Below are 15,281 nucleotides of genomic sequence, written 5' to 3' on the forward strand. Positions count from 1 at the left end.
GGCTTTGCAGTACTGCCAGAATCTGCTTGAAATACCAGTTTCCTAATGTCCTTTGCTTAAAAAGCTTCTTTGGTTGAAGAACAAAACCAATTTTTCTGAGATTTGTCTCTTTTCCCCTGAAGTTCTACAATTTCACCATAATATACCTAGGTACAGACTCAGTATAGTTTCTATTTTGGAGCCTCAGTGTCTGCTTTCAATCTCAGGGCTGCTGGCTTGTTCAGTAATGGAAAGTCCTTAGGCATTTTCTTCTTGGACATTACCTGCCTGTCCCCTACTTCTCCTTTTGTGACACCCCCTAGACTTATGTTCAGTCCGTCCTCAGCATTTCTTACCTTCTGCTTTACATTTTTAAATTCGGTTACTCTGGTTGTGTTCTGATTGGATTCCTCCTGCTCTTTCCCAAACCATTAATTCTCCTTTAACTGTGTCCATTCTGGAAGGTATCCCCAACCTACTGACCTTTTGGTTTCAACGGCTCTGTCTTTTATTTCCAGCGTTTCTATCCATTCTTTAGGACAGCCATCTGTTTTTCTTTGGGCCTGCCTATTTTTATTTTATAACTTCTCATCCTTTTTATGGGTATTCTTCATGTTTTCACCTTGAGGATCTCAGATGTCAGGTCATCATGAGATGGTTTCCTTATTTGCATTTTAGCAATACGTGAGCTTTCCTCTCCTGGCTGGAGGCTTTGCTAGTTCTCTTGGTGTTCATGTTCCTTGTGTCATGAATTTTTAGAATTTAGAATTTTAGAATTGTCATTTGTAGGTTTACACTGGATAGAAGTTTTTGCTTCTCTCCCCTCTCTCTGTGATTTCCCTTCCTCACCCACTGGCTTTCTTCTTGGTTCCCCTTGACCTGCCCCCTCTCCCCCCAAGCCCGGGTCTTTGAGTCTAGAAACAGAGCTCAGGACCCAGGCTCTGTCCCTTGCTGAGCCCCACAGGCTGGCTTCTTGAGGCAGGGATGCAGCGCTGCATAAACCCTGGCCCCAGGGCGGTTGGTTGCCTCTTCTCCAGCCCCCTTCCCAGGTGGGAGAGCCTGATCCCAGCCCCAGTTTCAGTCCTGCGGCCTGGGGCCTGTAGACCCTCAGGAATGGAACACAAGGCCACCACTGCTCCATGGCCAGTGACCCACCGCCGTGACTTGATTTGTTTGTGGGCCGTAAAAAAGCTGTTTTTGCACCCTGTTGTGCCTTTTCTCCCGTGCATTTTTTTTAAAAAAAGATTTTATTTATTTATGCAGGAGGGAGAGGAAGAGAGAATCTGAAGCACTGAGTCAAGATCCTGACGTGGGGCTTGATCTCATGAACTGAGCCAAAACCTAGGGTCAGCCACTTAACCGACTGCGCCAGCCCCGTGCCCCTCCCCCACACACTTTATCCTCACTTGGCTTTGTGAGGGTGAGAGAGCTCACTCTCTGGGCCTCAGTTATAGGAAAACTCATCCCATTCATGGAGTGCCCACTCTTAGGACCTCATTGTCTCCCGAAAGCTCCTTCCTAATACCATCCTACTGCAGATTAGGGTTTCAACACGGGAATTTGGAGGTGGTGGGAAAGACAAACATTAAGACCGTCGCAAGCAGTAAACTAAGAGAAAATTAAAATGTGTCTATTTGAAAGTGAGCAAAAGAAGGTTGCCCTATTCCAGCCTAATTCCCCTTATTCACCCCCTAAGTTCAAATTGCTTTCCCTCTGGTAACTCCCAAATTTTTACGGTGAGAAGTAAATGCTGGCTTCTGACGTTTTAAATACTGACTTTAGACTCTCCTCTCCTTTGAAAACTCCACCCAGTGATCTCCTGCTCCTTTTGTCCACATCACTGCCATCTACTTACCTTCATGCCTTGAGGACTCTGGCTTTACTTTGCAGCTACTGCTAAGTTTCTTTAGAACGTCTTCCTGATCGTGACAGTCATCTTCATCGGTGACTCAGTGAGTCACTCCGCTGTGCCAGGCATTGGACTAGCCGCTTCCTATATACATTATCTTATTGATTTAGTCCACAATTTAAAGATAAGGATATCAGGACTCAGAGAGTCAGTGACGTGACTAAAGTCTCACAGCTACTCTATTTTAAACTTTCTTAACTCGGGTGATCTTTATTTTTATTCACTTGGAAGTCCATTTCATTGACCTTTTCATCACTCAGCACATTGCTTCTGGTACCTTGAATCCTGGGAGGCTCTTCTCAGACAGTTAACCCACTACTAACCCTTCCCCATGACCTCTCTATGACCCCTGCCTGCCTCCCCAGCCCTCTCGGTTCCCTGCCTTCTGTGACCCACAGAGTCCTTTCTGCTTTCTCTTTCCAACATTCTGTTATACTTGGGACTTCCTTCTGTAGCCACTTGATTGCTAGCCTCCAAAATAAGATCAATCCGACCATTTCCTGTCTGTTCTGAGTCTTTCTAAGCACAATTGGTGAAAATGCCATCACCTGGCTGCCAACTGACTCCATTTCAAATGAAGTTCTAGTGCCTGGCCCTTCAGTGCTCATGAGTACTTTAGTTATCCCATTTTGGCTCCCTTGCTCTTCCTCACACCGGCTGTTCCAAAACTTCTCAACATTCATTGTTAACACTGTCACTCCAGCCTCCCGGGGCTGGTTGACTTTGCCTTGAACCTAGAATTTATCAGGAGTGATTTCCCTTTACTGTCCTCTTTACCTCAAAGTGTACCTGCATCTGACTTGTTCTTTTTTTTTTTTTCTTCCCTTTGGATTATAGGAATCATTACGATTGACCCATGGTAATTTTAGTCCCCTGTATTGTTCTTCCCAAACCATTCTAGGGAGTTGCCTCATCCACTTCCTTCCTCCTTTATGTCTTGAGTCTCTTACCCTCCATTTTCCTATCTCCTCACTACAAACAGGTATATCTGAATTGGTCAGAGTGGTCTCACCAATCACTTCCCTCAGTCCTGTCACCTCTCACAATGTCTCCTTTTTTTTTCAGATAAGATTTCATTTATATATTTGATGGAGAGAGAGCTAGAGAGCACAAGCAGGGACAGGGGCAGAGGGAGAGGGAGAAGCAGACTTCCCACTGAGCAGGGAGCCCCCACATGGGGCTCTATCCCAGGACCCTGGGATCATGACCTGAGCCAAAGACAGATGCTTAACCAACTGAGCCACCCAGAAGCCCACAACATCTCTTTATCTGCAAACTTGGGGCAAGAGAGGCAACCCCCCATTCTGGTGAAGGTCTCCCCCACAGGCTGCCCTTGACTTCTTTAAGGCCATATCAGATGATCTCCCTCTTAGTCTTTCTGCAGCGTTTGACAATGTCAACCACCCTTTTTGTCCATTATTTTTTGTCTCCTTTGAGTTTTGGAATGCTCTTTTCCCATTTCTTTCCCTCCCTCTCCTTTAAACTATTACCTGTCTGTCTTCCTCTGCCTGCCCCTTCATGATTTTTCCCAAGACTCTGACCTTGGCCTACATATCATCTCCTGGGCATTGGATCTACGTGTCTAATTTCTTATGGGCATTACCTGGGACAGAATACATGCTCCTTCAACTGCCTGCTCCTCCTTTCATTTCCTGCCTTAGTAACTATCACCCAAGCTAGAAATCTGGTATCTTCTTTGACACTCTCCTGCCTTTCCCTCTGCACATAGAGCCACTCAGTCCTATCAGCCATCCCTCTGAGATGTCTGGTTTTTGCTCTTCCATTCTCATCACTGTTGCCCTAATTGAGGTCTTCAGAACTATCAGAATAGCCCTTTAAATTTTCTTCCTGCCTTAAGTGTCTCTCAACTTCCATCTTTTCTCTATACTGCTGCCAGGGTTAGATTTGTAAGACACACTGATTGAATCGTTCCTATGTTCCAAATTGTTCATTGTCTCTGCTGTGCCTGTGGGGTCCTGTCTGGAACCTGTGGCCTGCCACTAGGGCCCTTCCCAGACAGACCTTGTGCCCCACCCCCCACCATCTCTCTCCAGCAAATCCCGCCAGGCATGCTGGGTACTCTGCAGGAGCGCCACATCCTGCCTCATGCCCGAACCCTAGTGCATGCTGGTCACTCTGCTTTTCCTCATCTCTGTGTGGTTTTAGAATTCCTGGCCTGGTTCCACCGTTATATATATATATATTTTTTTTTTTTTGAAGATTTTTATTTATTTATTTGACAGAGAGAGACACAGAGAGAAAGGGAACACAAGCAGGGGATGTCGGAGAGGGAGAAGCAGGCTTGCTGAGCAGGGAGCCCAATGCAGGGCTCAATCCCAGGACCCCAGGATCACGACCTGAGCCGAAGGCAGACGTTAACGACTGAGCCACACAGGCACCCCTATAGTGACCTTTTTGATGCAGCACTTGTGACCCATCTTTCTCCACTCTCGTGGGGCTTCGTTCATAGCCCCTCCACCGCTGCTCTCATATTCTAGTTAAACTGTATGTGATTCTCTCTTCTCTCTGCTGGCTTTCAAGCTTCTTAGAGGGCATCTTTGTTGTCTCAGGTTCCAAAGTATAGTGAGTGCCTCATAAATATTTATTGAACTAAAGATTGGATAATATATCTAGGACCGTGAATGCAAAGCAAAGAGCGAAGGTGCTTAGGAGCCCATTATCACCCATAGCACAGGAAGCACTAACAGAACAGAAAACAGATTTTCAGTTTTAGCTTTAATATACAGTTATCTGAGAGGTTTTTTTTTTTTTCTTTTCTTCTAGAAATGTGGCTTTACTAAAGTAAGAGACAATACATTTTAACCGAGCTTGCATCAGTGTAATTTTAGAGTTCAAACGAACTGGAAACACTCACGAATGGTTGGCTGAGTCAAATAGAGTGTCAACAACAATCTGTCATCTAACAATTGAGCTTTTTGTGATTGTTGAAAAGCACAGATGAAGTTCACTCAGAAAAAAAAGAATCTATTAAAAGTTAGGTAGGAAGGTGAAAGACTATTTTATATAGCATTTTATTTAACCGAAATTGGCTTGTTAAATCTTGGGGTCTCCAAAATGCTTCGAGAACACTATAGAAAAATGCTTGCACCTCCTTCAAGGCTGATTTTATAAAAAAAACCTTAGCCTCTTTGTGTTAATATAATGCCAATAAAACCTTATCCAGCTATGTTTCTCTACTAGTGTTATTGGAGAAGTATTATTATGTTAGCAAGGGCAAAAACTTCCAGTATTCTGAAAACACATTTGTGGAAATGGGTATCTGTGAGCACATTTTGTGTGTTGGTAACTTTCAAGCAGTGCAAAAACCAGAAACTCTTTCTTGCAAAGCCATAAAGGACCCCAGAGTATAGAGGCATTTATAGATAACCTTATTATTCCTCAGTGTTTATTTTTTCCCCATTTGTTCATTAAAATTCAATACTGGAGTTATATATAAAATAAGATACCATATTGCCAAACGTATTTTTTTTTCTTTCTATTATCTATGCCATGAAAACAAACCACTTTGAAAGGTGCTTTTTGCCTCTGAGTTAGAACTGAAACCAAGGGTAGCAAAGTAGACTACTTTCTCTTCCTTAAGGGACTTGGCAAGATGGGGAAATGCAGGAAACAAAAGGTCAGTGTGGCAAGAGCCCATGGTGGTTGTGAGTCAGGATACTGACCTAGCAGGAAACTCACATTCCAGGTCATAGGGCCTTTGTTCTAAGTTATTTGAACATAAAGACGTCATTTCATTCATTTGGTAGCAAAGACCTAAATTTTTCATTATTCTTTACAGCTTGCTGTTTTTGATAGTCATGCATAACTGTATTTATTAACCATCTTACAGTATTTATATCTGTAATTATTAGACATTTTTCTACCATGATTAGGTAACTGGGCTGTTTAAAAAAGAAACACCTCCAGAACAGCTAAATTTTTAAAGTCACTACCTACATCTGCCAAAACAGATTAGTAGCAAATTTCCAGAACAGAACAAATTGTCTTGATCTCCTTACCTAACACTTTGTTTTATGTCAAATCTAACTGCTTTCAGGGAACAAGACTTCTTGATGGAAGCTTATATTTTGACATAAAAATTTTGGGGGCTGCAAGTGTAAGGTAATTTTATCCTTATTTTGCAGGCTGAATATTACTGTATTATTAGTTTTATGGTATTCACACTATAAAAAACACCATATATTCATAACAGACTTGATCTGGTCTTAGCTTAGGTCAAAATTACTGGCTCAGGAACTTGAATATCCTGTTTGAGAAATTATACATTTATAAATAAGCGCTACCTTGTAAAGTAATATTTACACCTCAGGTGCCCCTTCTTCATAACCATATCCATTGTCATTCCTGAATTTTTGTAAAAATTTCAGATGCATTGGGTATTAATTTTTATGATAAACATTGGCCAAGCAGAATTATAACTTTAATCGGAGTACTTAAGCTTAGGTATTTTTGTAAAGAAAATTTCTTTTTAACATATTCCTGAAAATTACTTTGGATTCAGTCCTAAAAGGATTTTTCATTTTAAAATGTCTGTATCTCCTTAATAGTATTATACATACTGCTTTCTCTTTTTGTAATTTAATATTTCTTTTCTCACCCAGGCTCATAGCCTGCTTCCGGTTATTATTTTTCTATGTTAGGGTGACAGACGATGTCCAGTTGACTATGTAGTGACCACAGGACAAAAGCTAGAAGTGTCTTGAGGTGTTGTACTGTGGTGTCCAGAGGTTTGGGCTTTAAGCCAGACTGCGGAGCTCCACCGCCTCCTCCTTGTGTGACCTAGGGCAAAGCCCTTCACCTCTCTGTGCCTCGATCTCCTCATCTGTAAAATGACTCATTTTACATATATAAATGTAATACATATAAAATGTTTAGAACTGTACCTGGTATGTAGGAAGTACTCAGTGTCTATCATAGAGTAATGGACCTCTTCAGTCATAGATCTAGTTTATTAAGAATTCCAGACAGTGGTACTTTAATCTGTTTCCTGAATAATAAAATCAATAGTTTTTTCAAATGTTTATGGAGTACAAAATACATTTGCATCTTTGCTATAAAAATTAGCAATGCTAATAACTGGTTATTGTGTTTTCTGGGCTATTTATTGGTAACTTTAGGATACAGCTAACAGACGAGCCAGAGGCCCTTGACACAGCCCATCATGGAAGCGTGTGGAATCTAAATTCCACTGTCATCCCACATGATTGCTTCCGCAGTGAAAAGGCCTTGAAATACTAGTTACGGTTTTTTCGAGTGAACACATCTCCTAGACTTTAACAGTTCTCTTTCTTCCCTAACTCCACTTCCATTAAGATTTTTGTTTTAGATTGAAAATGAAAGGAAGGTACTTGTTCCGAAATGCTGATGTCAGAATAATTTGTTAAGCCCGATGTATTATTTCCTTTAACTTTCTTTACACCATATAAAGAAACCATGGAAGAATCTGGGTCTCTTATTTTTATCCCCCAGGGCCAAATGTATACTGTTGCTGTTTAATAATGATTTGTTGAATGAATTAACCAGCATGACAGAAGGTCCATTCTTCAGCCAAACTATGTCTTTATTTGTTTAAGGAGGATCCAGAGCCGGTGAGGCAACATGAAGTGAGCACACTGGGTGGGAGGCGAAGGGAGGCAGTAGGGATTGTGGGGGACAGTATCTGCAGGTTGGATTAAACAGCAGCCGGGTTTACGATCTCTGCTGTGTGTAAGGAGAGGCTTCTGCCCGGAGGCAAATGTGAATATTTACTTCATACGTATGATAGATATCCCTAAAATTATTCTAGACTGTTTTCCAGGGGCATCACGATTCCATAAAAGAAAGAAAGATAGGAGGGTCGCCTGGGTGGCTCAGTGGGTTAAAACCTCTGCCTTCGGCTCAGGTCATGATACCAGGTCCTGGGATCGAGCCCCGCATCCGGCTTTCTGCTCAGCAGGGTGCCTGCTTCCCTCCTCTCTCTCTGCCTGCCTCTCTGCCTACTTGTAATCTCTGTCTGTCAAATAAATAAATAAAATCTTTAAAAAAGAAAAAAAAAAGAAAGAAAGAAAGATAGGTACCCAAACATATTTACCCCCTATATATTGATACATATTAAAAATACCTTACCTGGAAGAAAATTTAACAAAGGCCACTTGCCTGGTGTCTGTTCATTTGCTAGATCTCTGTCTATTGAGAACTGATGGAACTTTAGGGGTGCTTGCAAAAACAACTCTGTTCTAAATTTATGGCAATCTGAGGAGCTACATAATTGCTGTCAGTGGTAGCATGAATAACTTTTCTAATTGGAACAAAAGCCACATTTAACTATTCCTACGAAAGCATTGGCCCGCGTACAGCATGCACACTTTGCAGTCTTGCCGCTGGGGAGACCCTACGGCTCTGCCCTCCCTGCCTACTTGCCAGACTTCAGAAGAAACTAGGAAAAAGCAGCCAGAAAAGTCAGAGTCCACTTTGAAGCTCTGATTGTTAGTTAGGAGGGCAACTGGTGGGCCTACACATTAAATGTACGAGGGCTTCAAGACATTAGACTGTTTTTTTTTTTAAGATTTTATTTATTTATTTGGCAGACAGAGATCAGAAGCAGGCAGAGAGAGAGGAAGGGACGCAGGCTCCCCGCTGAGCAGAGAGCCTAATGTGGGGCTCAATCCCAGGACCTGAGCCGAAGGCAGAGGCTTTAACCCACTGAGCCACCCAGGCGCCCCTATTATACTGGTTTTATTGGACTTTCTGGCTTACCTCTTGGGCTCTCCATGAGTTCAAGCCTACTTAAAGGATAATGCCCTACTTCTTTTTTTTTTTTTTTAAGATTTTATTTATTTATTTGACAGACAGAGATCACAAGTGGGCAGAGAGGCAGGCAGAGAGAGAGGGTGGGAAGCAGGCTCCCTGCTGAGCAGAGAGCCTGATCCGGGGCTTGATCCCAGGACCCTGAGATTGTGACCTGAGCCGAGGCAGAGGGTGAACCCACTGAGCCACCCAGGTGCCCCAATAGTGCCCTACTTCTTGATCGTCTCCCCTGTTCTGAATGCTTGGCATAAACCATTCTGTAGTGAGAAAATCAACCTGTCAACCTTTTCCATTCTTCCTAACATTTCCATTCTCCCTCTTCACATTTCCCCTCTTCCTGGAAACTTGCAGCCTCAGAAACCACTCCCCTCCCCAACCTTCCCTTCCCACTCCTCGCCTCCTGCTTTGCTTTTGTACAGTGTTACTGGCACCCTCTGCCCATTACTGAATGTTGACACCTCTGACTTTTCACTCTATGTTTGTGTGATGGCGTGGGCTCTTGCCTTCTGAGGGCAGGCTGATAGCTTTTTGACGCTGTAAATGGCCGCCCACAGGGTATAAAATTCACAAGGATTGTGAAGCAATGAGAGTGAACAAAGAGAGTTTGAATCCTTTTGTAGATGATTTGCCCAACAGATTATTTTTACTGATATGCCTACTGTCAACAAAATGCACTAGTCTCAGAATTGAGAAGACCTGTGAATACCAGGCTGCAGATAAGTTTGAAAAAGAATTATTGGGGGAGGAGAAAAGGACATTTGGTAGCAAATCAAGTAATCTTTGTTGTTTTGAGGGGCTAGATAAGAAGAATTGTGCAAGAGAATTTGTTCATGTTTAGACTGATTTGTGTTCCCTCTTTTTTTTTTTTTTTTTTTAATTTTTGTGTTCCCTCTCTTTAACTGCTGTTTGCTGCTCAAAAATAAGTATCTGGCAAATTTTTTCGAACTATCTTTATCTTTTCCTGGTTAATATCTATTATCAGTGCATTCTTTAAAAAAAAAAAAAGATTTCATGTATTTATTTGAGAGAGAGAGAGAGCACATGTGCGTACTGGATAGGGGCAGAGGGAGAGAAGGAAGCAGGCTCCCAGCTGAGCAGGGAGCCCAATGTGGGGCTCGATTCCAGGACCCTGAGATCATGGCCTGAGCAGAAGGCGGAGGCTTAACACACTGAGCCACCCCAGCACCCCTTATCAGTGCGTTCTTGATTACCTATCCCCATCGTGTTCGTTATATGTGATTATCTAATATGATGTGGGAGGGATTTGCGTTATTTATTTTTCTCGAAAGCTGCCCACTATTGTGTATGACTGCAAGATTCTTCTACACAAATGCTTTTGGGTCTTAAGCTTAGATTTCAAAGCTAGTAGTGCTCTGTATCCCCCTAGATGGAAAGGATTTGTAAGCTATCTACTAAATTCAAGCATTCTTAAGGAATTTATTTAAGTGATGGCTAATTCTACTGCATTAGAAGCACTATTCGATATGCATTAGATGCAACAAAGTATATATAATCTTACAGTATATTCTAATAAACCTCAATTCAGTTACAGGTGTCGTTTAATATCTTTGAGTCAAACTTAGTATTATTGCATAAAAGCTGAGAAGTGAGTTTGATGCCACCCACCAATTTGCATATAACACTCAATTTTTAACTGCTATGAACAAATCGTAAGCCTTTTAAAATACGGTTTTCTTGCCATCACATCACATAATTGAGTATCTTATTCTTAGCAAATGCTTTGTGGGTTTTTTTTCATCCTTTTCTGTTTTCTTCTCAGTATATTTCATTGATCTTTTATATAATAGATGCAAACTGTCTTGTGTTGAAGGAGGAAGCTGCAGGTGTATTACCAGTTTCGCACGTGATGGACTTTAACCTGGGTTTCTGTCTCTCCCCCACACAGTCCCTTCAGTCTGAATATGTTCATTACTAAGCCCCCGCCACTCCGGTGAAAGCGCTCTGCTCTTAGACACCAGGTCTTCATCTGGACAAGCAATGCAGAGAGAGAGAGAGAGAGAGCAGCTGCTTGTCAGAGGAGTCTTTCTGCCTTCCCGCCTTAAATGAAGGAGAGTGCTAACATAAGACCTTCAAGAGACTTGAAACCAGAAAAACTCTGGCTAATGACTACACTAAATGCACTGAAACTAGGTTTATGGAGCTGTCAACACTCAGACAGTTGTAACGTTGAATTTGGTATCTTGAAAGGTTATTTTTAATGTATTTCGGTAATACATCTGTTATTACAATTACATGTACAGTGTTACATTATGTATGTATTGTGAACTTTAAGATACTATTTTGATAAATTTATACATATATAAAATTATGTAAAAACTAGACTATATTTTGACTTAGATTTTTCTTGCTGTTTGCTACCAAAAATTTGTATTTTGAATTTGTTTAGTATGGTTTTGTCTACAACAAATACAATAATTCCTCTTTATGAAGAAAAAGTAAGGGAGAAAGTTTTTAGAAAGTGATTTTTATGTTCCCATTCTGAACAGGGCATATCAGTTCATCCTTTTGGGGAGTCAATCAAATATGATGAGTTTATCCAAGCTGATCTCTGGGGAGAGGAGGATGATTGGTTGATAGGACTTATTTAGACTACTTCTTTTCCCTTTGTTTTTGTTGCCGAGCCATTTCATTTCTCATCCTTGGGGGGCTTTAAAAAAATTTAACATCCAGTTGGAGATCAGAACTCCCTGAATGTTTCTCCTGAAAACACAGCTTGTTTCTGTGTGAAATGACTCAACATTCCAAATGCCTTTTTTTCTCTCCTCCTCTCACAAGAGCCCTGACCCCAGTTAGGACATTCCACGCTTGGTATGAGGTTGTTGTCTGTAAGCACACATGGTCTGGCACCTGTTTTAAATCAATGAAGAGAGAAAACTGAAAAAAAAAAAAAAAAAAAAAGATGCTGCTAAGTAGTTCTCTGTATCACAGGAGATATCTATGAAACAGATGACGAACACCTACCACACAAGCTAGCGTATCAGAAGCCCGACATGAGAATGAAGGCCCTCCTTACAGGTGTTCAGGGCCCATTTATTGAGTATAATCTTGTGTTTTGGCCTCAGAAGCCCGGAGGCTTCATTTCTCCAGACAGCTGGGAAGCCTTCGATGCTAATTTTTTCCCATGCTGCCTCAGAAGACACCTCACACAGTTAAATGGATCCACATGAAGTGCTCTACCTTGCTACCACTGAGTTATTTATAATCTGTTTATTTGTAGGGGGAAGGGGTACCCGGAGGCCATTACACATGCTTCAGCAAAACATCATGTCCGTGTTTTCCATTTTAAAAAGGCATTTGAATGACTGTTTGGCTCAGGTTCGTGACTTAAACTTCAGTAACTGCAGTACCAAATAATTGCACTAAAGCTGACGGAAAAAAAAATGAATTGTATGTTTTAGGAGTCAAAAATTAAAATAAGTGGACTGAAATCATATAGCTTTTCTAAAGCCAGAATTGTAACATATTTTGAGTTGTTAAAAAAGAAAAAAAAATTGGTTAGTTGTATAGGAAGATGGTAGTATTTAAAAAAAATTATCCGTGGAAAGTAATTCAGATGACATTCAAGAAGTGGGGAAAAGGGAACCATGTTGACAGTTTGAGTTCTGTGAACACTAATTTGTGTGCAGCTATTAAAATGATTGTAAAATTGACTACTATAAATTTTCCATGATTATGTGTGTATATTAGTCATAGGTATCTACGTGTGTATGTCTTAAAATGATCGGTACACATGTAGATACTGAGACAAACCAAGAAGTGTATGTATATAATATAGAAAGTATATAGCAAAGTAATTCTACTCCAAAAACAAAAATTGTTGACATGTATTTTGTTATGAAGTTTACCTTCCAAAAGAGATTTTGTTCTATTTTAAAGTGTAGAAGAATGCACTGCTAATAAATAATAAACGTTTTATGCAATTTATGTTTTCCCTGACTTTTATAATTTGAAATTTGAGTTATCAATGTACTGAAGTCTCTTTGTAATTTTATGTTTGATCCAATCTGGTTGGTGCCTTTCAAGTGTCTCAGCCTCTCCATTCTGGATTTTTAGTTTATCTTTCATTGACTTTCCAGGTTGTGGCCATTTTTTGAAGTGTATGACAATGAGCACAAAGAAATCTTTGACTTTGCCTTTCGCAAAAGTCGGATAACGTCAGGCTCTTGCTGTCTTTCTCGCTTTCATTTTCGTTTCTGTTAATAAAACACTGATTGTGATCCGATTTTGGGTCCTACTTGGTCATTTATGACTATTGGGTGATCCACTGGTCATCAGTGCCTTTTGAGAAGAATGGCCTTTTTTCTTAAAGGAGAAATTATGGAAAAAAATCAGATGGAACGAACCTCACCACTTGGATGTATGTCCTGAAGAGCCAGCTTGAGAAGAAGAAGCTGCACTATTTATTCAAGATATTTTATGCATTAAACTGGATCTCTTTGGGTTGTGATGTTTCTGAGGTTTTGCCCTTCTCTTTTGTCTTTCAAAAATTTTTTTCAGCACACATAGGAAAGGGTGTGAGTGGGAAGGTAGTTTCTCTTCTTGAGTTGAAAAGCTGCCAATTAGCAGTTCTCACAACACTGCATGAGACAGTTGGGGTATGGAGGTTGTCATAGGACCACATCTGAGGGAAGAAGAGTTCTTAGGAATTCATGAACCTGTGTGGAAGGGCAGAGAATCTTTTTCTTCAGATTTAGATCTTATGAAAAAAAATAGTAAAACTAATCCGTTAATTCCAACAGATTTCTTCACCTAGCCGTCATGGAGTTCACATGGTTTTGTTGTCGATGTTCATTGATTTATAAACCTCCAGACACATCCAGGGAGGTTAACCCATGTATATATTCAGCTGAGGTGCAGCTAACAGCAGGAACACGAGTTTACCACGATAAGCCACAGAAATGTATTTTCAAAATTGTTGGCACTCGTATGCTTCCCTTTGTGATATTTCTGAAACCATCAATATGTTCAAAGTTTCTGCTTGAACCAATGGTTGGCCTGTCAGCTGAATGGTACTCTGGTGTTTCATGTTGTAGACGGAATCTGTGCTCTTTCCCAAAGTACCCTTGGAAGGCAGAGTTAACCATGCCCGCAGAAGCCTTGCAGTCCTCTCTGTAACACAGCAGAGCGACAATTCCGTCCCTGCCTGTCTCGTCTGAAGACTAATTAGGGAAATTTCCAGTTATGGCAAGACTGAATTTATAGCATAAGATAAAACTCCCTTATTTACCCATAGGTCTCACAGTAGTGGCACCCAGGGCATAGAAAGTAGAAAATAATTGTATTAAGTTATTTTGAGCTGGATTGAAATGTTAATATATTCCCACCCAGTTCCTTCTCTATGGATTGAATTATGATAATCCTATCAAGAAAGAAAAACAGCTTTCCTAGGGAATTTTAAACTTTTTCGGTGAGGGCAAGTAGAAACTTCTAGTGAAAGACTGTTTTTAAGGCAGCCTACAGTTCTTTGGAACCGGTTTTAAATGGACAAACGTAAGTTAACTGACCTTTTCACTCACCAGACCTCGCTTTAGCCGGCAGATCTCTGAAACAGAGATGATTCGCGTTACCACTCGCTGCTTCTCCTTTGGTTCAAATCAAGTGGACCGAAGCTGTTCGGAGAGGTTAGGCTGCAAGTGAAAAATGAGTTCAGGGTAGTAACTGTGGAAATGACCCCAGCTGCAAATGTTTACCTTGACATTAAACTTGGGATTCGGGGGTAATGATCTATCAAATGTATTTTGTTTATTTATATTATGGGTCTCTCCCAAAAGGATTTCAGCTGGCTACAAAGAATGGACCAGGTGTACCACAGAGGAGCAAGAAGGGGCTTCGGACACCCAGTTTTTGAGGCAACTGATGCTGGGGCTTGAAGCCGAGTTGAATAGCACACTCAAATGTCATAGGATATTAGTCCTCACGTCCTAGGCTGGGCAAATTTAGAACTAAATGCTCACCTTTGGTCGCCTCCAGGACTCCTTATGGGAATTTATTTTACTCAAAATGTTAAGAATAGTACAGTATGTGATTATTAACTGTAAGTTCTATCCTGGTCAGTAGATCTCTAAGATTTACTCATCTTATATAACTAAGACCTTGTACTCTTTGACTAATTTCTAGGAGGGTAGATCTTAGTTTAAGTGCTTTTGCCACAAAAGAGTAATAATGACAATTATTATAAGAAGATGGGAGGAAACTTTTGGAGGTGATGGATAAGTTTATGGCCTAGATCGTGGTAGTGGTTTCATGGACTTTCATGTACTTACCTCCAAACCCATCAAGTTGTATACATTAAATCTGCACAGCTTTTTGGTTGTCAATCGTGCCCCAATAAAGTGGTTTTAAAATGTTTCGAAAAAGAGATGATCTCCAAGTGAGATTGTCAGTCTCGACACCCAGATCTCCAAAAATGATTGTCAGGTACATAGAATAGAATGTTGAAAAGACAAATTGAAATCAGGGATCAGAATGGTATAATGATAGTCTATAGAAGCATCTATCTATCATTTATCTAGTGTACGTCTGGCCTTTACTGAGAGCTGATGGAGATGAAGGCGGGAAGTGTAAA

The 15,281-nt window shown here is 40.8% G+C and overlaps 1 protein-coding gene across 2 annotated transcripts in view; it reads left to right on the top strand.

Annotated features, from left to right (window-relative positions):
* The window catches only part of LOC111143004 (cell division cycle 14A), a 173,462-nt gene extending 160,527 nt beyond the window's left edge, over positions 1–12,935 (top strand). Inside the window, exon 16 of one of the 2 annotated variants that reach the window (XM_022496395.1) lies at positions 10,602–12,935. In XM_022496395.1, the coding sequence (XP_022352103.1) occupies positions 10,602–10,631 (30 nt within the window). In that variant the 3' untranslated portion in view covers positions 10,632–12,935. Of the gene's footprint in view, positions 1–7,378; positions 7,492–10,601 lie in introns of those variants that run through there. The other variant, XM_022496396.1, reaches the window with a different exon arrangement.
* Positions 12,936–15,281: the final 2,346 nt, after the last annotated feature.

Source organism: Enhydra lutris, unplaced genomic scaffold (assembly GCF_002288905.1).
Source record: "Enhydra lutris kenyoni isolate GAN:26980312 unplaced genomic scaffold, ASM228890v2 scaffoldscaffold9, whole genome shotgun sequence".
In the NCBI taxonomy this organism is placed as follows: Eukaryota; Metazoa; Chordata; class Mammalia; order Carnivora; family Mustelidae; genus Enhydra; species Enhydra lutris.